At 40.4% G+C, this 25,339-nt stretch overlaps 1 protein-coding gene across 8 annotated transcripts in view; it reads left to right on the top strand.

Moving 5' to 3' along the window:
• The window catches only part of tiam2a (TIAM Rac1 associated GEF 2a), a 77,842-nt gene that overhangs the window by 3,172 nt on the left and 49,331 nt on the right, over positions 1 to 25,339 (top strand). For 5 of the 8 annotated variants that reach the window (XM_088433093.1, XM_088433092.1, XM_088433091.1 and 2 more), the window contains exons 1-3: positions 9,021 to 9,432; positions 22,609 to 22,700; positions 23,701 to 24,886. In XM_088433093.1, the coding sequence (XP_088289219.1) occupies positions 23,711 to 24,886 (1,176 nt within the window). In that variant the 5' untranslated portion in view covers positions 9,021 to 9,432; positions 22,609 to 22,700; positions 23,701 to 23,710. Of the gene's footprint in view, positions 1 to 9,020; positions 9,433 to 22,608; positions 22,701 to 23,700; positions 24,887 to 25,339 lie in introns of those variants that run through there. The other 3 variants (XM_088433094.1, XM_088433089.1, XM_088433088.1) reach the window with 3 other exon arrangements.

Raw genomic sequence — 25,339 nt, 5'->3', positions numbered from 1 at the left:
TTGGGTTATCTGCTGCTGCACAAACAGAAACCTTCTGTCCAAGCTCAGTGGCGCAGCAAGGTCTGATCCGGCAGAACAAGGTGTGCCCAGTCGTGCTCTCTTAACAGCCTCAGGCCTTTAGGGGAGATTAAAGCACACCTTAAGGGTCACCTGTAAAAAAAAGGAGGGTCTGTAAGCTGGGCAAAGAAAATGAAGAGTGAAAGAGAACGTCGGCTTTACCCGTTTGTCATAAAGTGCAGGATTAAAAGGTTCCAGGTGGATGATTGGAGTTGATGTCGGTGGAAAAATCGGAGAGAAGTGGCTTTTGGCAGTGACTCACCATTTTCAGCATTAGGTACACTTGAAGCTTAAACAAGAGCTATATCACAAATGAAATCAGATTTATTAAGATGATAAATAGCGGTGTGTTCTAGAAGTGGAGATTTAATGAGTAATAATGGTGATTGTAATTTGCAGTGACTGTATTGTACTGCTTCATACTACGGGCTGTTTCTAATGAGCTTCCCAAAATAGACAACAGAAAGAAACACCTCTCAGTATAGTGCATTGCAGGAAAATAGTACCGCAAAAGAAGCAGCTGAAATAATAAACAGCCCTAATAGCATGTGCAGGTTGTGTTTATCAAATAACCCCATAGAAGAAGTTAAACAACAAGACCTGACTATTATTTTAATAAATAATGATAAGGGGTAATAATGGCTATGATTTATGGAAAGTAACAACTGCTTGGGTAGAGGAACAATAGCTGGGGTACTGATTCACATATGGGAAGATGATGTCATGCCACTGATGGAGAACATTGTTAAAATGAGTTACTTTCAATCACATTTGTTTCTGATCATTCTTATTAAAAACACACGCATGTAGGCACGCATGCACACACAGGTAGGGCAGGGCAAAACGTCCCAAAAATCAAATCTCAATTTAATGTTGCTTTTTTCCCCCCCTCTGTCATTCTTGATCTTTATGCTTTTAACCAATTTCTGTTATTTAAACAAAAATAATAAAACCAATAACCAACCAATAACCAATAAAACCATGTCCAGACCAGTGCCGTCAATATTGAATCTTTTTTTAAATCTCATCAATTATCCCATCAAATAATTGGCACAACTCCACAACCCCCCTCCCAAAAAGTATTATATTTATTTTATAAATAATTTAAGGTTTTATAAATTTGTGAGTGAGTTGGAGTGGAAACAAATAGTCATAGTGTATTATCTTCTCCACATGAATTATTTAACACAACACAATTTGCATGTGATTAACAGACAACAGGAATTGCAATTAGCATTAGCGCAATAGTGATCACCATCTAAGGTCAACAAACACTAACTACCGTTTTTTTCACACCTAAATATAGTTACACAATTCTTTAATGAATTCCCTCTAACTACTAAATCAATTTGCATTTTTAAAAACACAAATTTGATCAGCCATTAGGCCACTAGGTGGTGCACCAAGACAACAAATGGAGCCAGTCTTCGCAAACAGGTGTTTTCTGTTTAACTAACAATCAAAGTGCTGCTGTGGTAAGGCAAGTCCACCGCAATTATTTAGTATTACTTTATTTTTGTCACCTTTATTAACTTGGAAATGATCCAAAAGTTGTGATGTCCTGTGTGTGTGTGTGTGTGTGTGTGTGTGTGTGTGTTGTGTGTTGTGTCGGGGTGGATTTCAACCTATTGTTAAAGTCAACTAACCCGACTTGTTTGACATCCAGCCCTAGTCCAGAGCAAAATAAAGCACACTGATTTTTAAATGCTTGAATGTAATGTGCTTAAGTTGCTTTAATTTCACGAAGTAGTAGATAGTAACAAATGTAAATACATATCCGGCATTATGTTACTTACTCAAAACTCAGTTAAACCAATACTGCCAGCTAATATATATAAAAAAAAAAAAGTGGTTATTCGCCAAGTTGTTGATGCAGTATGATGCTATCGTTTGGGTCCCCAACGAACCTTTAAACGAAACTCTCACTATGATGTGGCCTGCAATTTAAAAAAAAAAAAATGGACATCCTTGTTTGCAAATTCATTATGGTAAAACAGTAATCTTGTTGATATGGAAATGGCCTTCTCTATCTCTAAAGCCGACTCACGACTCAATCACAGTGACATTAAAAATCATGATTGATCCGTGCCTATTCTGGTCAAGTCCACATCAGGTGTCACTTAGTAGGGTCTTTATTGGAAAGGCAAACACAGCTGGTGAGATGGCCTAAGTGCTCGCTGTGAGGGTTTCGCTTGGCGCCGTGTCTCTTGTATTGTTCCTACATGATGGATGGTGCAAATTCACATTTACTCCACCAATGTCCCACCTGCTCATTACTTGGGTGGAGATGGATAGATTGACTTTCCATCTTGAATATAAAAACTTGGAAAGTGCGCGCTTTATCTATTGTGTAACACATTCACCACAGTCAGTGTATTTACATAACGTCTTGGCATGAATGATGTTGTTTTGACCGTCTATGATCCATCTGTCTATTTTCTGTGTGGCTTATCCGGTTCAGGGTCAGAGCAGAGACTACAGTGTGTCTCAGATGACATAATGTGGATGGCGGCTTAAACCTGGACTACTCGGAGGGTGATTGTGACAGGCCCATTAAATCGGAATTGACCCACTTGACTAGCTACATGAAAGTTAGCCAGTCCATTACCGGCACCAGAATTACTTCAACCAAGGGCAAGGAGTTATATCTTTCTCATCATCTGTTTGTAAGAATGAAACCATTCGGTTTAGATTTGCATTTGTATCCATATTAAGGTGCGTGATAAGGATTGAATTTTTCCTTCTGATATTCAGTTTGGCCTTGGAGCAAATAGGCTAACAATTAATTTACATTGTTGCTCAGTAACAAGCAGAGCTCTGGCTAGGCTCAATCATCTTTATCCTCCAACCAAATTGTACAATTTCCTTGATGATCTCCTCATGCATATGGCTCAGTTGACAATAAAAACAAATTGATGACTTACAAAGAAATGGAAAACTGCGAAAGGAAAAATAGTACAAGTTTTTGTTAGGTTTGTTTGTTCATGGTTAGTGGTGGTTTCTGTGTTACTTTTTTTTTTTTGTCTTACCTGCTTAAATCTTAACAGCACAGGATATCATTTTCTCATTTGTGGCAGACCCAATATTTTTCTGTTGGCTTTTGGCAGCAGTCGTTTCAGTATTGTGTTGTGGAGCCTCATTAACACGCGTCTCTCAGTCCAGGCCTCTCTCCACTTGAACAGGAGGTGGCTTGATATCCAAGCCAGATAATCTCTTTTCTTGATTTCTCACTCCCCAAGCTTTGTCATGTTGGTTCAGTTGTTGGCATCCGGCCCATGTCAACACATTCTGGTTGCTTTTGGTCCCTGGCTACCCTGTATTGACTCTCTGAACATGCTCAATTAACTCTCTTTCCCTAAAAAAAAAAAAAGCTAAATGTAACCAAAGATCGGGTTTCTTGGAGCGATACAATCATCAGGCCTTGTTTGGCTGTCAGGGCTCAGCTGTCAGAAGGAAGAGGATGTTAGCTCATTGCAAAGAATGTTACGATAAGAACGCTCATCTGTCATCTGTTTTTGCCGTCACCAGGGAAAACATGGCTACAGTATGCATCACAGGGGCACCATGCCTAACACCAGGCGATGGGGACATTTTTGCTAAAGTCCTCTTGACAGCCATAATAAACGCATGAACAAATGTGATGCAATAATGAAAGCAATTCCTCTGAGGTTTAATTTGTTTTTTCAATTGCATTGCTGGCCTGATGAAATTCTCTTTCAGGCTTTGTATGGCCCATAGGCTACACATTACTGCTTGTATGGTGCCCAAAGGGTTCACAAGGTTTCTTATCCAACACAAACAATTAACTCCACTATTCCGCTGGCGGTACCAAGACACCATCCCTCTTCCTCGATTGCATAATAGCCTTTTCAACTAAAGGTGTGCTTCCTCTGCCCAAGGGAGGAGGGAGACACAGCTCCATCACTTGCTCGGTGCTCGCCGCATCTACATGGCTAAAGAATCTCCGCTGGATGAAATTTATTGTTAAAATTTGTAGTTGTTGTGTACTATATTTCACGGACTGTGCACTATAAGTCTGTCCAATCAATGGTTGATGCAAACAGTAATGTTTTTTCTTGGATTGGCTCTCCTTAGTCCATACAGGATTTGGGTATGAAACGTGAACTAGGGACTGACATTTTTTTTCAGGATTCCCACGGGTCATAGGAATCTGGAATCGGGATGTTCAACTTTGCCTTTAATCATTGTTTTGGGTGTAAGCAAGAGCATGCAGTAGGGAAAAAAAATATTATTATTATCTTAATATCTGTAGCTGACCTCCAAGTTTGAAGTGGTGTGGGAGTGGGAGACGTTCTGAATGGTAGCAGGGCGGGATGGAAGAGTCAATTTCAGGAGGTTAGGACAATATTTATTAATTTATTTTAACAATGGTTTGGGATGGGATTTTTTTTTGCTGTGGGACTGGAGTGGGACAAGAGTGAAAATCCACTCCCATCTCCACCTTTAACACACTGCTAAGTGTGTATTCAGCGCAAAAATAACTAATTGTCAGTAAAAGTACCAATTTAAGCTAGTTGCTGGTGGCTACACACCATTCTTTTGTATACCTCTGTTTTGACAGTTGCCAAATACTTCTGTAGCATGCTATAAAGAAGGTAATCAATGGTTGTACATTCAATCCAAAAATACAGTATCAGTTTTTTGGTGGTGACACACATGACACACGTCATGTTAAAAATAACTCACAGCATCGGACACCTTAAAAAAAAAAAAGAAAGAAATCCTATGATTTATGGCCCCGAAAATGCAGCATATGTAGCAGAAGAACATCACTATGCCCAATACAATCATACACTATTGTGTTGGGTTCAAACATACAGGTTAATGGTCACTTTGTGATAATAACCAACCATTTTTTTAAGCCACAGTATTGTACAAATCAAACACACATGCGTGTATGTTGTGTTTGCAGGCGATACTCCAGGCTATTTATGGTACTTGACATTCAACAGTCATTGGAGAAGCTGGCTTCTAATTTGTTGGCTGCTCTGTGCTAATGTTATTAAAGGGCCTGCAGTCCAGGGATTGATCTCCTTCGTTTAGTCCGTTTTGCTTCTGTTTTATTTTATACTTATTTTTTATTTTTTTTGCTTAATTCTCATTTACAGGGATCATTTGCATTAATTAAATAAGATCACTAATTTGTACATCTGTCTGCTCAGTATAAAAGTCAGGAACAAGAAGATGGAAAAATACATGGTGGCTTTTCCAGATGTTTCTCAGTGTCTACAGTTTAGACTGACAGTGTGGTAAGAGTGGAATACATGACTCATAACTACAAGGGATGTGCAAAATCAGTCTAACAACTGGTGGATGTGTGTATTTGGGGAAATCACTGCGTGTGGATGAATAAGGGTGGCTGTGGCTCACTTGTGCAGCGTTCCATCTCTCTCTGAAAAGGAAATGACCTCACTCCAAAGACTGTCGCCGTTATAACTTTGAACTGACACATTAAGAAGGCGCACGTGTAACTTCTACTTTTGCCTGCTTATATTAAACTAAAAACTGAAAATCAAATACATTTTGTTTAAACTTTTATTTATGTAGAATATGTATTAACAAATTAAACTCAGTGTTTATCCAAATATTGTTCTGTTAATAAGCATAAACCCAATTACAGATGGTATAACATGGTGAAAAATCCAAATTTTACATTGGCTCACATTTGCACTAAGTGGTTACAAATTAAGAATTACGTATTTGCACAGATTCAGAAAATGTTCACATTTTGGTTCACGCACAGCCATGCATGTGACTGTAACTATGATAGTCTTATCTGATTTTCATGGTAGGAATGTGGCATTGGTTTAGTACTATTCCATCAGCTCGGCATGCCAAGGATAACTGTAAATGTGCAGCATTTAGGCCAATAACTATTAACATATAACTAGTGAGACCAACTAGTGACGCTTAAAAATTCAGTCACTGAAATTTGCACTGAAAAACCTGATCACGAAGACAAATGCAAGCAACAATCTTTCAAGCAAACAGACACGGTATCTGGCTGATTGACCCACTGGCGTCCGCTTGAATGAAACGAAGGCCACTGTTGTTCATCTTCCCAGGCAATAAGCTCAAGAACTAGGGATCTTATTTTCACCTATATATTGTTATTGTTGGCATTCATGGCAGCTCAGCTTTCTTCCTCTGTGTGACAGAAACCTTAACTCTAAATAATGATTCTAATAACTGAAATTTTCTTTTGATTTGATTGCAGTGTTCTGTAACTGCTCCGGAATAATGTCGAAAGCTACTGCAGGGCTCCAGCAGCAAGCCCTGTGGTCTGTGCCTCACCTCCACTTGGAAACTTGTGGTTGCCTTCCTGTGCACTAATAACAATGTTTTAAGGCACGCACGTCCACACTGATGTGCACAGTCTTCAACTAATAATAACAATGTCGAGGCATGCCAGGATCTGGGTTTTCCTGTCAGCTGAGACGGTTGTTATGGTCGAAGGGCTCGAGTGAAAGCTGTACTTATGCAGTCATGTTATATTAATGGTCTTGCGTATCATTGCTCTCGCTGGATTTTCCCTTTTCGGATTCCTATGCTCGCTTACTGATCAGAGTTGTAGCTTTACAGCAAAACTTTGAGAAATGGTTTTGTATTATTGCCTGCATGTCCTTAGTCAGTTGCTAACAACAGGAAACATTTTGTCTTAAAATGGATTTAAAAAAAAAAAACTGCAAACTTTTTTTAATCCTTAATAAAATAATATTTTAACCATCTGGAAGACATTTCTTCTCCGTTTTGATGTTTTTCACCACCATGCTTTATTCTGGCTTTTGGCAAGCATATTCTCCTGAGTACCCAATGTCAAAAACAAGATCCAAAAGAAACTAGATCTTGTGGTGTGCATGCACGAGAGCTCTTGTGGTGTGCTGGCACGAGAGCTCTTGTGGCATTCTACTCTCGCGAGATCTTGTTATACTTTATAAAGCCCCATTTCTAATATGTACGGTTGTCCAGAGGTACAAATCATAAAAACAACTAAGGAAAAAAACAGGTAGGAATACAAAAGGTAGGTATACAAAAAACACTTCTCACACATTAGAAAAGATAAAACACAACAGCAAACGAATCAAACATCACGAACAATAAAGCAGAGAAAAACAAATCCCATCAGACCCCCACACAACGAATAAAGAAAAATTAAGTGATCAAAAATGAAAAAATAAATTCCAAAACACAGTAGCGAGCAAATAAAAAAATAGCAAACAGAAAAAAACAAAAAAGAAAACAAAACAACACACTCCTTACAAAAGAGAAGCATAACATTTCCCTCCCTAATTATTAATCCATTTTTATTTAATTTTATTTTTTTCAAATTCTTTCTTTGATTTGAAAATGCCGTTTTTTGTTTGAAAACAGACACAAATTTCCCTCCATACCTTTATAGGAGCTCTTTGGATCATTGTGTTTTGAACGTCTGAGTTTGGCCAGCAACTTTCTGCCTTGACCGTCTTTTTTTGTCTTTGAATCGCTTTGGCTATGCTGCATGTCCACCAGCAGATGACAAGAACAGAGCATAGTTTGTTATCAGCCGTTCGCCTCAAGGGTTAAGTATCCATCTCTTCTACCTTCCAAGCCCTCCCCCTTTTAGAAGGGGAAGGCAGTGAATAAATACTATCCTTGTCCTCTAATAATGGAACAGCTTGACCTCTCATGATCCCTGCTGGTAGCGCATCTGCCTGTCAAATCCCACCAACAGGGTCCTATGGGACATCACCAAGCTGACACATCTGCCCCCTGACCACTAATTCAATCACTTCTTGAGTTTATTTTACAAACGAAGAATTTATTGGAGCGGTCAATATTTTTTTAGTGTCATAAATGTTGTCGTTTTAGACTCCATTCTTGTGTCTGTTTAGTGTGCATGGCTACTGTGCCTGATTTTAGTGCATAATGTTATGACCAGGATTCTTATTAAAATTCGGAGCCCTGTACGGATGGGATTGTAATGCGTTTGGCGTTGACTTTAATCTGTAAAAGTGTCGCACATATGGTTCGGTTTCTGGTGCTTAGCTGAGTCACGTCGGGTTTGAAAAAGCTTGTTTCTGCGTTATCAGTAGCCTATGTGTTGACCACAATCTTGCGTGACAAAGCCTCGCCGAAGTGAGCAAATGAGATTGTTTTGCAAAGAGTTATCTTTTCATGTCACGCCACTCACATGAGTCGAAAAAAAAATACTGCAGTCTTTGTCGCTTTATTTATTTTAACACTACTGGTTAAACACAGCGCAGCTTTGTGGAACACCTGCTACGGATTAGAGGTGATGGCGGCTCCTAGCTAATTTCGTGTGATAATTCCTGCAGTGAAATTTCATCTTGGCTCCACAGTTTTGACTACTTTCAGACCGAAATGTGAAATGTTGAAATTAAATTTAAATCTTTTCCCTCTTGTGGGAAAGACGAATTAATCGAGCCTCGGACAAACACCACATGTTCACACCGAGACACTGGTGTACATATGCTATTACTGGGCCATCTTAGATAAATATGTGGCATTGTAACCGACTATTTGTCAGCAAAGCCTTTGTAATCTAAATGTACAGTATTTTATGGTATTTTATCAAGCAACCTCCACTACAATCCAATTGAATGTTACTTTAATTAAAGCAGGTAAAATGTGTCTGTTATGATACAGATGAGTCATTCGGTTTTATTTGGAAACATCTTTTACTCAGGCCCACTAATAGATGTTGACTCATACGTCCACGGTGGCCAAAGTGGCATAAAATTACGGTTTGAATGCTTGTGTGTCTTCTAACCGGCTGTCTGACCAATGGTAGCTGCTATAGTGCGCCAGACTGCTCATATTTCTGCCTTATCTGTGTTGTAAACCTCATATTGATAGGCTTGGTAAATCACATTGGCTTTTTAATGTCAACCTCATCTTGAAAGTGCAATAAAGCCACATTGTTTGATGCTTTATTGCATTGGGATTTACCAAACCTTTGATCAGCTCGCTCAGGAATTGTTCGTTCCTCTCCTTCAGTAGGGAGCTGTTGACCTCAGCCAGGGTTAGCTAATTCACGTGAGGATTTTCAGATCATGGCTGAGAGTTGTACTGTACTCTTTAAACGGAGCACTTCCTTATTAGTGGCTGCATTAAGTACATTGTGTTTAATTGCTGTGGGAAATGCATGCTTGTCTCAGTGTTGGCCAAGATGTTGTCTTATCTGATGGATGTTTATGTAACAATCGAGATCGTGGTGCCATATTTAGATGGCTCTGGTTTAAGTCCTCAATGTGATAACGGCAACCTGCTGCTGATCACGCCATCTTCAGCCAGCCGCCTGTCTGGCTGCTTTCAGCTGTACTCAATCTCAGCGAGTCAAAACCTTCGGTACAGGTACGTGTGCACATGTCAATGCCTATGTGTAAACATGTATTGTATTTCTATTATGGTCAGTAAGGATTGTCAATCATTTCATAAGATAATTAAATATCTGTGTTTCCCTGGGTAGACACGTGTCATAATCAGGTCTGTTTGAAAGGGTGTTATTCAAATGAGCTCCATTTTATTTGTGGTAAATGTAACAAATATTGTACAGAGGTGGATTTATTATTGCTTCTTGATTAGCTTGTTTATCAGCCATAAGTTGTGCTACAGGTGGCTCGGTGGAGCAGTGGTGAGCCCGGCCGCCTCACAGTTCAGGGACCTGAGGTCAAATCCACCTCGCTCCAGCCTTCCTGTGTGAAGTTTGCGTGTTCTCCCCGAGCCCACGTTGCTTCTCTCCGGCACTCTAGCTTTCTCCCGCACTTCAAAAGCATGTATTGGACTCACTAAATTGTGCTTGAGTTTGATTAGGTGCGTGAATGGTTGTTCATCTCTGTGTGCCCTGAAATTGGCTGGTAACCAGTTCAGGGTGTACCAGCAAGCCTGCGACCTTGTGAGGATAAGCGGCTGGAAAATGGATGGATAGATAGTTGTATACATTCAGGTGCTCTTCATGCTTGTCAAATAAAGGATCACGGAACTTTTTCTACCCTGTATCAAATGCACCATTTTCATCTGCTAGCTGAGGACTTGAACGGTAAATTTTTCACCACATTTAAGTTAAAAAAAAAAAAACAAACGCACATCTTGGAACCACTTCTTTAAGGGAAAAAAGTGTTCAGTTCAGGCTCGGTGGTTGTCATGTGTGAACGTTAGGTAGGGTACACAAATGCGCCAAGTGAAGAATGCAACGTTATGCATCAGCGATTTCTGTCTTGCACCTGTATGCCATTCTCGTGCATACCTGATCTTTGCAACTCCTTTGCAAAACATTGTAGGCCTTTATTTTGTTAACTTTTAAATGTGTATGCCTTGCCAGTAGTGAGAAGCATAGACCATAGAGTATATGGCAATAGTACTCAGACCAGTGAGCAGCATCCTCTTTGCTGTTGGGACCTTGACCTTGGTGAGCAACGCAAGCAGGCCGTTTCAGACAGTTTAACCACCTATAATAGTCTCACAACATCTTGTCTTTCACTGTCACTGTGTAACACTTTGGCACATGTGACTGATGAAAGCACTGCTCTAGTAACAATCTCTCCGGCATGCCAGTTGACTATGTTGATCTTACTCCGCTTCTAATTTTCATGGCTTTATTTTTCCAGGTCATTTGCCTGCGGCCATTGTCAGAGCCTCTGTAGATTAAATCAAGTTGTTTGACCTGGCTTTGATCTACACCTCAGTCCATAACAGGAGCACTATTACTAAATCAATGTGAATGTATGTCTCGACTAGACCATAGCTTGCTCTCTGATCTTCGATTTTCACGTCACGCATCAGCGATCCACCTGTTTCCGATCTTGGGCTGGATAATATATTCCTTTTTTAAAAATATGTATTTATTTATTTTTAAATAGCCATTCCAAACTACGCAATCTCATGAGGACCTCAGCTTAATATTTTTGCAATGCTTTTGACTGACCCATACTACTATTAAGGTTGGGCAATCTAGCCCAAAATAAAATCTTGATTTTTAAGAAGTTATTCTGTCTGATTACTAGGGCTGCACAATGAATCGAGTTTTAATCAAATTTGGCTGCCGCGATTAAATAAGATGATCCACGGCATTTAAAAAGTCAAGCACTTTTTTTTTTTTTAATTGCAAGTCAAATCAAACACTACCACCAGGGGCCAATGTTTCCCACATGTTTGCATCACAAAAGCTTCTTATTTTCTCATCCTAATATATTATTTAGCAGTGTGAAAAGGCATTGAGTTTCTCACCTGATTATTTACAGTGCTAGCTGTCAATTGAGACCCATTTTGAAATATCTCTTTGCCAAAAAAATTGGAATAAATTTGGTTTAAAATGACAAATGAAATTTTGAGTGCTAATTGATTAAAATTTGCTTAAAAGTAAATAAGTAGTAATCTAAGTACAGTCAGCCCCCTGCTTACGAGCATCCTGATTTGCGAACATTCCGCCTTACGAGCGTGGATCAGGGAGAATTTTGTCCTCTGCTTACGAGCAAACCTCTCGTCTTGCGAGCATTCCGTCAAACCAGCCATTGAGTATGTAGAAATGTTCTCGCCTAACTGCGTCAATATATTCAGCAGTTGCGTCATCTACAATCATTAATAGATACTTATGGCGGTAACGTGAACGCTATTGGTCTTACAATCTCACACTGACTGTCTCACTCACGGTGTCTAAATATATTACCATTTAAGTGTAGTGTTTGTACAGCTAAAGGGAAAAACAGCTGACATGAAATTAAATGTGCCGATTGCAGGACAAAGAATTGTCATTGGTTTAAATGTGTGTTTTTTTTTTAATTAATTGTCAATACATTCCAACCGTTTAAAAAAAAGTGCGAATAATTATCAGTCAGTCAAGGAGACGCCAATATGCTATTGGTCGATTAAGGTCACCCGGTCTCACTCACGGAGATGCTATTGGCCGGCGTCACACGTCAATCACAGAAATGCCGATATGCTATTGGCCGAACGCCTTTATCTAGCTTGATGGGACAGGATGGAAGGAAGTAGACAAAATGAGTGAAAAACGGAATGTTTTGAAGACTTTGCAAACTTTATCTGTTAGACATAGCTTCTAAAATTACTAGCAGCGGTAAAGGAAGAAATAAGAGGATGATGTTTTAGTATCTCCGTGATTTGCACCATGACTGAAAGAGTTACTGTAACACTGTAAGACCAATAGCCTATATGCGTTGCCGTATTAACTCAAGAGGTTAATCTCTGCACCCTATTACGGGTGATGATACAGCGCCATATAATGGTTGCTAGACAAGATTGCATGTCAGGTTAGTCGGCGATCTCCCGATATGCATTGGGACAGCGTCATTGTTGCAATTTTGTGAGTTGTAACCAAAGGTGAACTGACACTCGAACAAGCCATAAGTGTGCTGCCTAGTAAATGCAACACACACAACCACCTCTCCGCTTCCACCGTGCTCAATTCAGGTCGGGAAAAACAGTTGACATGAAATTAAGTGTGCCGATTGCAGGACAAAAAATCGTCACAGATTTAAATGTGTTTTAATCAATAAGATGTCAATACATTCCAACCGTTTAAAAAAAAAGTGCAAATAATTATCAGTCAGTCAAGGAGACGCCAATATGCTATTGGTCGATTAAGGTCACCCGGTCTCACTCACGGAGATGCTATTGGCCGGTGTCACACGTCAATCACAGAAGTGCCGATATGCTATTGGCCGAACGCCTTTATCTAGCTTGATGGCACAGCTGGTTGGGATGGAAGGAAGTAGAGAAAACCCTGACTGAAAAAGTTACTTTGACACTGTAAGACCAATAGCATATCTGATTTACCGTATTGACTTAGAGCATTCATCTCTGCTCATCTCTGCTTATCTCAGCACAAGTCACGTCTTTCCAAAGGTAAAAGTCATTTATCCTTTGTATTTGTTATTTAATGCAACTGTACAGTAGATTATGTCACTTAATATTAATTTATGTATACAGCGTGATGATTTTACCTAAGGCTTCTGCGCGCGTTGCACGCACTCACGAATTAACATGGGTTTGGATTGCCCGCTATACGAGCAATTCGAGATACGAGCGTAGCCGCTGAACGGATTAAGTTCGTAACCCGGGGGCCCACTGTAATCTTAAGTAGGCATAATTTTGTCATTGGATTGCACTCAGCAAGTAAGATAGCTGTGTTGCTATTAGTTATTAGTCACTTTATTTATTTTGGTTTAATATTATTATTTTTAAGTAGCCTTGAAGCCTTGTTTATATACTGCTTGTTTAAAAAAAGGGCAATAAGTAGACACGTTTGACCAAACGTAATGTATAATCGTGATGAATAATCATGATTTCATTATTGACCAAAATAATCATGATTATTATTTTGGCCATAATCGTGCAGCCTTACCGATTATGATCAAATAAATAAATCCTAAAAACGTTCATTTAAAGGTTTGATTAATTGAAAAACAAATCAACACTTCTTTGGAAAAGAACCGCCTACATTATTGCAACCTCTTTAGTGTCCTTGCATTCCCGACTGAATCTTTGTTTGAGGAATAGCTTAAGTTCAATATACCCTATACTGTCTAAGCACCTGGAAGCAGATATAGAATCTTGCAAGTGTGATATCTCCAAGCATAGCAGGTATACGTGTGTGTGTTTTGGAACAAAGCCACAAAGGGTTTGGCCTACTAGCACAGATGCTGCGGTATGCACCAACCACATTTCATTTGGGCTGGAAAGAAACCGCTTTGAGCATCTTACTTCCTCTCTGGGACACTTTATGATTAGTTGTATCCATGAATTCATGCACACTCTCCTGTCATTTTTCTTTATTTTTCCATTCCTTTCTCCTTGGTTTCATTAAGCAGTAAATTTCACCTTTCAGTTTTTCCACTGTCTTGCGATGGTTCAGCCCACCAAGACAGCAGTAAAAATGTGTGTAGCATGTTGAGCTGAAGCGAATTTATGCTTTATTAAAACAGGTTATTGATTTCTCAGCCCAATTTGAGTGTGTATTTTTGACCTTTTTATTCATATTTGTGAACATTGATTACCATTTACGCATGTGCCGCGAATTCTCTTAAATCCCCGCAACTCCATTGCTGCTCTAAATGCCGTGGTGATAGTGTTGGACTCCCAGCATCTGAATGTAATTTTGCAACACCGGTCAATAATCTTTGATGTACCATCCAGTGGGAACTTGGACTGAGTCTCACGGCATAACACTGGAGTCGCTTTGCTAATGAGTAAGTGAATGTTATTAATCACTCTAGGTCACACCACTCTGATCTATGATACTCACAAAGTGCAGCCTCAGCCAATTCCAGTGAGGGGACACTTTAATATGCCACACGGAAGAAAGTCACAGCGAGCTTTGAAGAAAATGAAATGATTTTGTTACGGTGTTGCTGAAGCATGCTCGTCAGCATCACTGAAGGTTAACAGTCAATATTATTTTCACTTCATACTGTTGGAAGGAGATTTTTTTTCAATTAGCCTATCAATGAGGATCCAGCATAGGTATTCACAAAGGTCATGTTAGCATGTTTTCACTTCTACCTCACAGTTTCTGATCTGCCCCTGTCCACACGTTTTATATGCATGGCCTGTCACTCACTGTATTTCTTTAAACGCCACCTTCATTCCTAGGATTTTCTCCCTATCGTCTTCAAAGCAGCCACATACTCTTGCTTTGGTTCCACTCTTGAGTAGGCAATGTGACATAAGCGTGAAACCACTGGGTTGAGATGTGTTCCTAATCTCTGATGGGAGAATTGCAAGAAAATGTAGCCTTCATGAGCTGTTTTTTTTAATGTTTTTGTATGGGTGGTTTTTGAGATGAATTCATCATTTTATTTATTGCAATATCATTCAAAATAATGGTGATTATTATTGTTTGTTTGTTTTTTTCTATAATCGCACGACACACCTCACAAGCAACTTTGTGAACGTAACTGAATGCATAATGTCGGGAACATGCAAGCACACCATGATGTCCTGCACATTTATTGTTCTTCAATTATACTCTTAAAGATAGAGAAGCCAGTTATGCTTAATTGCCCCACCCTGGTTAATAGGAGACTTTAAATTATACGCACAGATGAATCAGTTTGAGTGATAGTCTTTATGTACTTTTTTTTATTGACTGTCAACCAGTCCAGGACTTGAGCAGTCTCTTCCTCAGCCAGCTGTGATAGACTCCAGCACAAGTGACTTTTGTGACCTGGAATGAGATTGGTTTGTTTTCCTCCAATACACATGCCTTTCAAATATCTTTCAGTTTACCAGTATTCAGATTTAATTGACGCAAATACAGGAAGCTACACCTATGTTCCCTTTGAGTTAGGAAGTAGAAGTAGCAGACTGGTACTGCTGTTGATAAGTGTATTCATAGCACACTATGTGCTATGAAAGCTGCAAAGGCAGAAAAGTACGTTCTGTAGCTTTGGAGCAAGTTCAGGAATGTTCTGTGTATTTAACCTTTAAAATGACCATCTGTTGTCCAATGAACGAGTTAAATTTGCCGATTTAAACTTCTACAGGATGGATGAACACTGCCCTCGAAGCCACCTAGTTTGCTCTTAACAAATCGGCACCGCTATTTACATGACTTTTCTCCTCTTCCCATTTAAACATTTCTACTATGAACAAACCCTATGATCTCTCGTCATAAAATTACATACTCTATCACAGAAAGCGATGCATTGGAACAGTATATTACTGTTACCAATACATTCTCCGGCCATGATTTATTTGGAGACATAATTTTTGTTATGCATCATGGAGCTTAATTGGGTAAAAAAATGCTAAGTGGTTTTTGACCAAACCATCAAAAGTCTTAGCCTCTGACCCTGATTCAAACCACCCTGTTCTTAAGTGAATTCCATCAGTTCTCACCCCTCCATTACCTTTGACACACTATCAATTCAATGACGCATCTGGAGACTCCAGAGATTTGAGCCCTTGTTTATTGGTGTATCAGAGTACTTCTCTTTGTTTACATGACCAATCAGGATCTATTTATGGCCTTCCTACCCATGTGTCTTTTATGAATTGCATCTGACTGCAGTCCCACTTGACAGATCATAAACAGCCCCGAGCTGTTGTTTCAAGGGGAGATGATAAGTCACACACTTCTTCCCCAAGCTCTCCTCCATTTGTTAGCTCAGGTCCCACATACATCACCCCGCCACCCCCCAGTGGGATTTTGTTTTCATTAAATAGGGATTATTGAAAGTAATCTGTGGCTAAATATGGCATAAATTAACATTTACATGGATTTTCACGTGCTCGAGCAGTTTAGCATGCTAATCCATCATAATAACAGCGCACTTGTCTCGTTTTGCTGAGTTGTTTTCCCTTTTATTTGGTCACACTGTGTATGTTAGTTAACAATACATGGAAGTCTTACATGTAAATATACTACACCAAATTGTAATCGTAGGTAGTTTGTTGTCCCCAGGCAGATCGCGGAAACTTTTAATGAACTAGTTCGCTTTGTGATATTCTAGTATAAGTTATCAGGCTACAGGACAGTGTTTTCTTAGTTTTTAGCAGACTTAAAATTTCAAATTGCACATTTCAGTTCTCGATTAAAATCTTATTCTCTGTATCTCTGTCTTTTGCAAAATCTGCCTGGTTACCAGATTAAAGTGTTTTCACAAGGTGAAAAAAGAAATGAATCACATTTATAGCCTGGGGCAAGCCAATTTCTTTTCATTTGGATTTGATAATGACATTTGTGCTTGGCTACTGAGGGATTTGTCTTTGCAGACTTGTGTAATTGATCTTAATCAAGGGTCTCAACATTTGGCTTGAGCCGAATAGCTTGAGCACCTGCTCTGTTTGAATATGCATCGCAGTGGTGCTCTTGGTCTTCTTTCTCTCGCTTTTCATGCATCCTACTCCCACCAAGTATGTTGTTCACTAACCTTTGAGCAGACAAAGTGCTTTGAGAGCAGACCAGACTCCTCTGCATCAGCTATTGTATGGCGAACAATGTTGTTTAGATCTGATGAGTCCTGCTGGGCCTGATGTTGTCATGTCAAGCAGCAGGCTGATGGATGCCTATTGCACAGCTGCTCACATAGCGTGGCTCGGGTATGACTTTGAGAAGTTGTTCAGAAAAAGATTAATTTGAAGGAAGCTTAATATATCATTGGGAATCATGGTTATGCGCATACTTTGCCTAAAAATGCCAAGTTTCCACCAGCATCTGCTATTCATCTTGCCATGATTGGTTGGCGAGTCTTAGTTTTCTTGGTGTGATATTTTATCATTGCTAAATTACAAGGATACTAAACTTAGCCATTCCCAAAGACATCCTTTTTTTTTTCTCCAGACATTCAGTACCAGTTACTGTGCATAGCATTTCTTTCAATTTTTTGTGTTTGGCTAAAGGAAGGTCTAAAATAGCTTGTACTAAATAAAATAAGTACCAAAGTAATCAATTACTCTAGGTAATAAGTACTTGAGTAATCGATTACCTCATTTAAGTACTAAAATAAATTATTATCTTAAATTTACCACGCTTTGAACCCTGCGGCTTAAAGTACCGTTACTTATCTGCAGTTTTTTTTCGTTTTTAACTAGCCACCAGGGGGCAATCTCCTAGTCAACGCAAGCAGGCAATAACAATAAAGAAGCCATTTTTTCCCCTCCCCTTTTGTATCGCTCCCCCTTCATTTCTGTTGGCCAGCCAACAAATAGAAGTGTACATGGGTCCACCCCCCACTAGCAAAACATTCTGTAATACAATAGTTGGTGCAGAGTGGCAATTTTGACAATACAGCAAGAAATAAACTATGTGACATATAGTTTTGAACTCTGTGAACTGTGGATTCAACCAACCGACTCCTGCGAGCATGTCAATAGCTGCTATAGCAAACGGTCTGGCACTCAGTTAAAAAAAAAAAAAAAAAAATCACCCACCACTGGTCCTGTGCTCTGCTCTGCTGTGGCCATCTAAATCGGCCAAACTCAATTATGTGACCACAGTTATGTGAGCCATAGACAAATGGAGGCATGTGTAGAGTTTCAAACCACTGGCGGTCTTTAGCGCGTCTCCACCATGGTACAGCTTAGTCACAACATTTGAAAAGCATCTCCCAAATTCCACTAGCGGGGAATGTTTAGAGTCCTTTTCTCGGACAAGCTGCTGTTTTGGCCCCAAGAAACAAGTAGCCTAATCGTGTTGCAGACTGTTTCCTGTCGGTGTGGATTGACCACACACAGACGCTTGTCACTCCATTAGTTGGCCACCTAGGCCTCCTACTGGGGTTATTGTGCGATTTGGGATCAGACAAGGGCTCCAGTCATCGCGCCCTCCCCAGTGACTGTAAGGCAACGCTGCAGCCACTCCACGCCTGCTTGTCTCGCCCAGGCGTCTCAGGCGGCTATGGAAAATTGCCTTGGCTGCAGCAAGTCATGATGCATCCTCCACCAATCTAAGTCAACGGAAAAGCGGTGCTGCTATACCATATAGGAAAAACAACTGGCAGGAGTGAAGGCTCTTAATTGATGGAAGCCATAAAACATTCTTCCTCCTTTTTCTGAGAGAGTGCTTCTGTTGAGAAGTTTTCCCTCTCTGTTCTCCTGCTTTCTTTGCCTGTGCTCCGTTACCCAGGGTTACCCCAGGAGGACTGTGATTCGCCTCTTCCTCAGAGTGGGGAGGGAGTTTCCACGTGTCTTCCAGTGTGCGTGTGTGGTAGTGTGTGAGTCAAATGCAGCATGTGTCTGTTGCTTTAAGCCTCAACAAGCCTTCATGGGGAGAATCCACTTTAAGGTGACAGAACAGCGGCGGGATTTCGTCTTTGCAAGCTCTTCAAAGAGCTTTTAGATTAAAGGCCAGTGCAGCAGAGGTAAGGCATCTTATGGGCTCTTGTTTTATCTCCCTCTGCCTTTTGTTTGTCCTGGATTAAGAGGTGACAGGGGTGGTCCGGTTGCCTTTGTGGATGCTCTTGTTTATATGCACAGGTGTTTGCATGTATGAATTACCACCCCGAGGCCAAACAAAATCATCATAATGCCGCTTGTCTTTTAGTTAAACCTCTCAAGTGTGCTTTTTTTGTACAGATGCAAGGCCTCCATTCGGTTTCCTAAGTGGAGATAATAAATGGCCTTCCACTTTTGAATTTCCACTTTTTTCCACGTTTGAATTTAACGTGCTGCCACTCATTATTATTCATTTGAAATGAATACCTTTGAAAACGCATTTTGCCACTTGCCAACGACTTAAAATGACATCATGTGCTCAGGGCTCAGGTAACAACCAAGCTTAACAAGCACTTTGATGGACTTTTGATGGATCTGACTGCATCCACCGCACAGTAATGTTGGGTTTTCAGTGAGTGATTCATACAGTGGCAGTTGTAACCATGACGCGGTTCAAATTACAAAAAAACAAGCAGGGGGCGGCCTGCTCTTTGGCGCCTCCCGTCTTCGTCTGTTGTTTTTCTGCAAAAAGAACTATTGCTGTTGTTTTGCACAAGTTTGATTTCAAGCTATGTTTGAACTAAGTCCGCTTGCTTCTTCATGAACTTACAGAGAAAGTACTAAGAGGCGGGTCCCGCAGTCTGCGATTTGCAAGGAAGAAAGCTGTGCAACTGTGTAAACACTCACTAGTAATAACAAATGACCTCATTGTTTCAAGTTCGCAGCATTTTTAACTCATTGTTTACCCTTGTGAGTATTTGAGCCATTTGGGCTTCCATTTTAACCATTAATGAATGATTGCTTGATATGATACATATACATACCTTCATGATCTTTCTTGGAGCCCAATAATGTTTAGCAAGCTTTAGCGGGATTGTTGATTATGAAAACAGCACAATGATATTGTTGTGTGACGCTTGAGGCAAGGGGCATGTGCCTTGCTTGCCAAGCTTCTCTGTCACTGGGTTGCTGCTCCACTTTTCTTCAAGGTTAAATTCAATGATGAAATCGTTCAGAATTGAATGCGTGTGTGTGCGCTTTTCCAGTCGCACAGTTGGCTTGGTTTAAGGAAAATTCACTTCCTAAACCAACTGTTTGTACCGTATTGAGGTGTGGCCCGCTCCTCACTATTATCCCTAACTGCAGACCCAACAAACGCTGCCAGACTAAACACGAAGCTTACGTGGGAGTTATTCAAGGGCAGCGGGAGAAGAATGCCAGGTCACGGGGTCTCTCAAAGAGCGTCGGGGTCCCCGGGCCCTTGAGCAGATGGCCTGCAGGAAATCCATTGAGAAGAGCCAGGGGGATGAAGAAGAAGGAAAGAGGGGAGGGTTCAGACTCCGCATCATAGTTGCAGCTAAAAGGCAGACTTGTCTTGTATGCCCCAAAAGTCGCACAATAGTTCAGTTCAAGTCACAGCAGAAGGCGAACGTGTGCGCCTTTAGGTTTGGCACGTCTTAAAGCCTTTCACTCAGCTCTGTTCTGCCCGAATAAACTCTGCAAGGAAAGTGTCAGTGGCAATAGAAAGAAGGCACTTGTTTTTGGCAGCTGCTTTCGGCGTCTTTACTCCCCTAAAATCACTTAGTTGCAAATTAGTTGCCATTGAAAGAATGGATGGATAATGTTGTAAAACATCACTGTGTCAGTTATTCAAGTATTATTTGACTGGATATGGTTGCTAAAGCACAGTTCACAATAAGATTTTCTGCCATACATATTACATGACAAAGACAACTTTGTGGTGTAAATCAAGATGTGTACCATATACAGTACACCACGTTTAAGATTCTATCCACACAATATTAAAATTCTCACGGTTGTGACATTAAATGCAGCTTTGGCTGATATTTAAGGGGCAACAAACAACGACAATTTCAGCAAAATTAATGGTAGCTCTTAGCATATCCATGCCCAAACCAAACTACTTGTGTTTGCACTTAATTTTCTACATTACCTTTTGATCTGTTGCACAAATATATTTCTAGATTAAAAATATTTTGGTGGTTTCCTCAACTTTTTTTTTAATAATGTGTGCATGTTTGTATTAAAAATACCGTCTTTTTTCGACTGTGAAGTTACATCAGTCAAAAAAACATGGAAAAAAAAGTTGCTCTGGGTTATAAATCCAATTTTTTCAAGAGATTTGTACCCCTTCTTCTTCTTACTCGAGACCAAAAACAGTACAACTTGGCCCGTCATACAATTCATCCCGTTTCTTAACCGTGGGTTTGTTCGGAAATTCACTCGTGTGCACTACTCCACCAACCGGTCGGTCGGAAACTTAGAGCGATGTTCAAAAGTGTCTTTGATTATTTTGAGTTCCCTAAAAAAGGAGAACTGTGGCCCATTGTTTCAGGCAACGTACACCCAGTCTGAAAAATATGCTTTGTAATTTGGGATGAAATACCTGTCACAAAATTCCCATAAAATCATTTTTATTTTGTCTGATCTAAATTGAATAATTGCTCAATATCTTACTGGATGCTTATTAAATGGGGTTCCATTCTACAGCATTTCCAGGTGCTTCTATCCCGTGAGCATTGTTTAAAAAAAAAAAAAAAAAGCATAACCATCTTTGTGTTCATTCTTAATATAATTAAAATCCTGAATTTTTTTGTTTTGTACTGAAATTGCTATAGTTCTTTAGTGAAGCACTCCTAGGGTAGTTCATTTACTCAGCCACACTATTCAATCTCACCTTGTGGTCAAGGTGTATTTAAGCAGTAGCAGATAAAACTCTTAATACTGCACATCACTTAATCCCAAAGGTTAAGGCTTTTGGCAGTGGGCTGCTTGCTCGGTAACCCTATACATGCTGTACGATGTTGTGAAGGCTTAGCAGTTAGCACTTAAAAGAGGCACATTTAGAGGCATGTGCTACATACAGTACCGTACATGTGCTGTAAGTGGTTGTATTTTATGTACAAGAGTTCTGAAGATTCCCAATCCAACTTAAAGAACACTTGTGGGCCATTTCTGGTTTTGGTTTCTGCTCCTGAGCAAATTTGGCTGTGGCAAGTAAAAAAAAAAAAAGAAACAAGCCAGGATTCCAAAGTTTAAAAATAAACATATGGGTAAACTGTAGCCAGCATTCAAAAACATGCCAATGCTGAGCAAAGATGACGTCATTTTGTAAATGCGAGTTGGAAACTTGTTTCCAGTATTCACTTTGATTGGCTGATTCAGAAGCTGGGTGGAGAGAATTTTCAACTTACTGGGCTTCAGCACATGCACACAAACACACGGTCGCATTGTCTTACTCTACTGATACTTTAACAGCTTGTTTGAAGTGACTCTATTGGGATTTCATGTGAGTTCTCGTTCACTCTGTATAAGATACACATTTTTTAATATAAAAGAAACTTTTTTTAGAGCTGCAGCCTGGTGAGTTCACTTTTTGCAAAGCCACCAGTAACAAGCTTGCCATCTTTCAGATACTGCAAAACTTTAACCAAAAGACATGCTTAGATCTTAGAGGAGCCTTATTTCCATTTTAATAACTTAGTTCAACATTGATAGAAACATTCATCAAATGCTGAGGGATTAGCTCTTGTATTTAATTGGCACAGATGTCTGTATTGCAAATTAAACTACAACGTCAAGCAGTGATATTGATCACAATGTCTTTCTCTGTTTCAGATGATCAAGGCTGCATAAGGAAATAGTTATCTTTGAGTCATGAGGTGGCGGGATCTCACACAAAGGCGCGCCAGTTTGAGACACTGAGGCAAGTGAGTCTGAGGGTATCATGTTGGGTGGGTTTCTAAAGCATTTTGCACTTTCCTCCATTGGCCTTTTCACATTCATCAGTCAAATGCACAAACGAGAAAAATCTAAAGTAACGCTCACGCTCACCCCTCATCACTATTCCCTAAGGGTCACATGAGTAGCGTGGGCGTGGTCTAAAAGCAGTGATGCAACATTGTGATATCTGTGGGTGGCTGCTTAGATAAATGTTATTCAGTGTTAATAACACCATATAATTAAGGTAATTTGTAGAAATTTCAGAACACGTGTCGAAGTGCTAGATAAGGGCTATTACCGATAATTGCAATGTCTTGCTCATCACTTTAGTACATTATCGGAGCATTGCTTTTGTCCCACATATTGCGACATTCTTTGAGCTTTTGATCTTATTGCAGATCTTTGATTTTAAAACTGCTTTGAAAACCCATCAATAAACAGGGGAACTCTTTGAAGAGTCTATTATGTAATCATAGCCTATAAAGCAAACCATTACCTGTTAGCTGTTGTACCAGTATGTATTTACTCAGTGGTAACCTTTTTATTGATTTTGACCAGCAACAAAGACTGTTTGCTCACTGTACATTGTCACAAATGCAGTTTTATGGTGCAGTCTTTAAGATCTATTTCTCATTGCCTTGGACTCCATTATGGCAGTTTTTAGCCTTTTTGTGTTTCTTTTCTAAAGGATGATGTCATAAAAACAACGCCCTCAAAACGAGAAGGCGAGATCTAACAGGCTGATGGAATGTGTTCTCCCAACAGTATTTTTCGGACCATCAGGCACACAAACACTGACAGTGTGCCTCTTCATAATCACTTTGCGCCTCATAGTCCGAAAAATACGGCTGTTAAATTCTACTTTGGAAAAGAGACAATTTAGAGTAAACAATTTGCAAAGCTTATAGGAATGTCATTATTCTTTTTGGATAAAGCACACGGATGCCTTTTTTTTTCTATTTACATAATATTTATTTATTTACCCAGACAGGCAGCAATGGGAAATTCTGAGAGCCAGTACAGCATCCAGGGCCTTAAAGCCACCAGCTTTGGCTTCTCTGGGTCCCAGAAGCCATACTCACTAAAGCTTGGCTCAGCCACAGATGACCCTCTGTCACCACACGAATGGTGGAAAAGTGCACCGGTGAGCTCGGGGTATAAGGCCAAATGTGTCAGCAGAGGTTGTCTCTCCCCTCCAAAAAGCCGCCAGCCTTACGCTTCTCGTCACAATGACTACATCTCCAAAGGAGCAAGGGGCAGTCCAAATGAACATCGCTGGCATCGGTCCACCGGATGTGGCATACGTAAGCGGCATGTGTCTGATGACTATGATGATAATCCATATGGAGCGGAGCTCAATGGCCATACTTTGAATTCCCAGAGAGACAAACAACAGGTTTTAGAGAAACAGAGTAGCCCAAGAGTAGTCATCAAGAAGGATGGCAGTCTGAGAGTGGAATTCACCAACACCTCAGGCAGCGATTTCCTCTTGGATGAGGTCTCCGGTCCTGTACAGCTCCTCAAGTTCTCTGCTAATTTGGAGTCCCCTTCTACCCCGAGTTTGCCTGGTTCTGGCAGTAGCGAACCCGATGGCCTCCACAGTGGTCCTCCACCAGCCTCTACCTCCTCCACTGCAAGGACCAGTAAAGGAAGCTCTCTGAGCTCAGACGGCTCCTGGTATGATTCGCCTTGGGGCGCTAGCACAGAACTCTGTGAACAAGACCGATCCTCTTCTTCTAACAGGACACAAGTGAACTCCCCAATCACCCAACATGACGCTTTCACTGAGCGGTCTTCCCCCGTAGCCATCTCCGGCCTCTATAAAGATTCCACGTTGGCTGCAACCTTCCCGACAGCCAAAGGCCTGTCCTCGCATTTAGAGGCAACCCCTGTCGTCCAACAGCCACATAGAGCCTCCCTTGCTTCAGTTTTGGATGTCCCTTTGGAAGAGGAATGCCTCGAGGCCCACCAGTACTCATCATACACCCTACCCTGTCGAAGGCCCAAAGCTCACACCATGAGCGAGGGTCTGGATCAATACCCCAACCTTGAACAGCATCGGGAGCAGGCCGGATCAGAGTTCGGCTTCCACAAGAAAGCGTCCTTAAAAAAACACATTCGACGTTTCAGCGACTGGACTGGCAGCCTCAGCCGGAAGAAGAGAAAGACCCAGGTAATTGCGACTTTCGATTGTTTGTCTATGTACTGTGTTCCTTCTTATTTGTGTTCTAACGATCATTGGAGTGATGGCTTATCTAACAGGGGGACCTTTACTAACATGCAGTCTTGTTTTGGGCTTTGGAAGCATGGTTAGTTTGGTATATCTGCCCGGCATTAGCAGACACAATGTGATCACACTGAGCACAAGATGGACATTGTGAAACAATACAGCACCGTTTCAGCCCCCCCCCCCCCCCCCCCCCCCCCCAAATTTCGTTATTAAGGTAGAAATAAAAAATCTAATTTCTGATAACATGAAGAAAAGTTGCTTAAATTTAGTTCACTCACATTTGATTATGACAATGATCATGACAATTTGCGTCATTACATTCTTTGCAAATGCGTGCATTCGGAAGTGTTTTTGTGGACAGTAGCCTCAGGATGAATTCATTGGCCGTCACTTTTA

This window comes from Hippichthys cyanospilos, chromosome 14 (genome assembly GCF_059441005.1).
Source record: "Hippichthys cyanospilos isolate Australia breed blue-spotted pipefish chromosome 14, RoL_Hcya_1.0, whole genome shotgun sequence".
NCBI lineage: Eukaryota > Metazoa > Chordata > Actinopteri > Syngnathiformes > Syngnathidae > Hippichthys > Hippichthys cyanospilos.
Note: the sequence above shows the minus strand (reverse complement) of the source record. Positions and strands in the feature narration are given on the sequence as shown.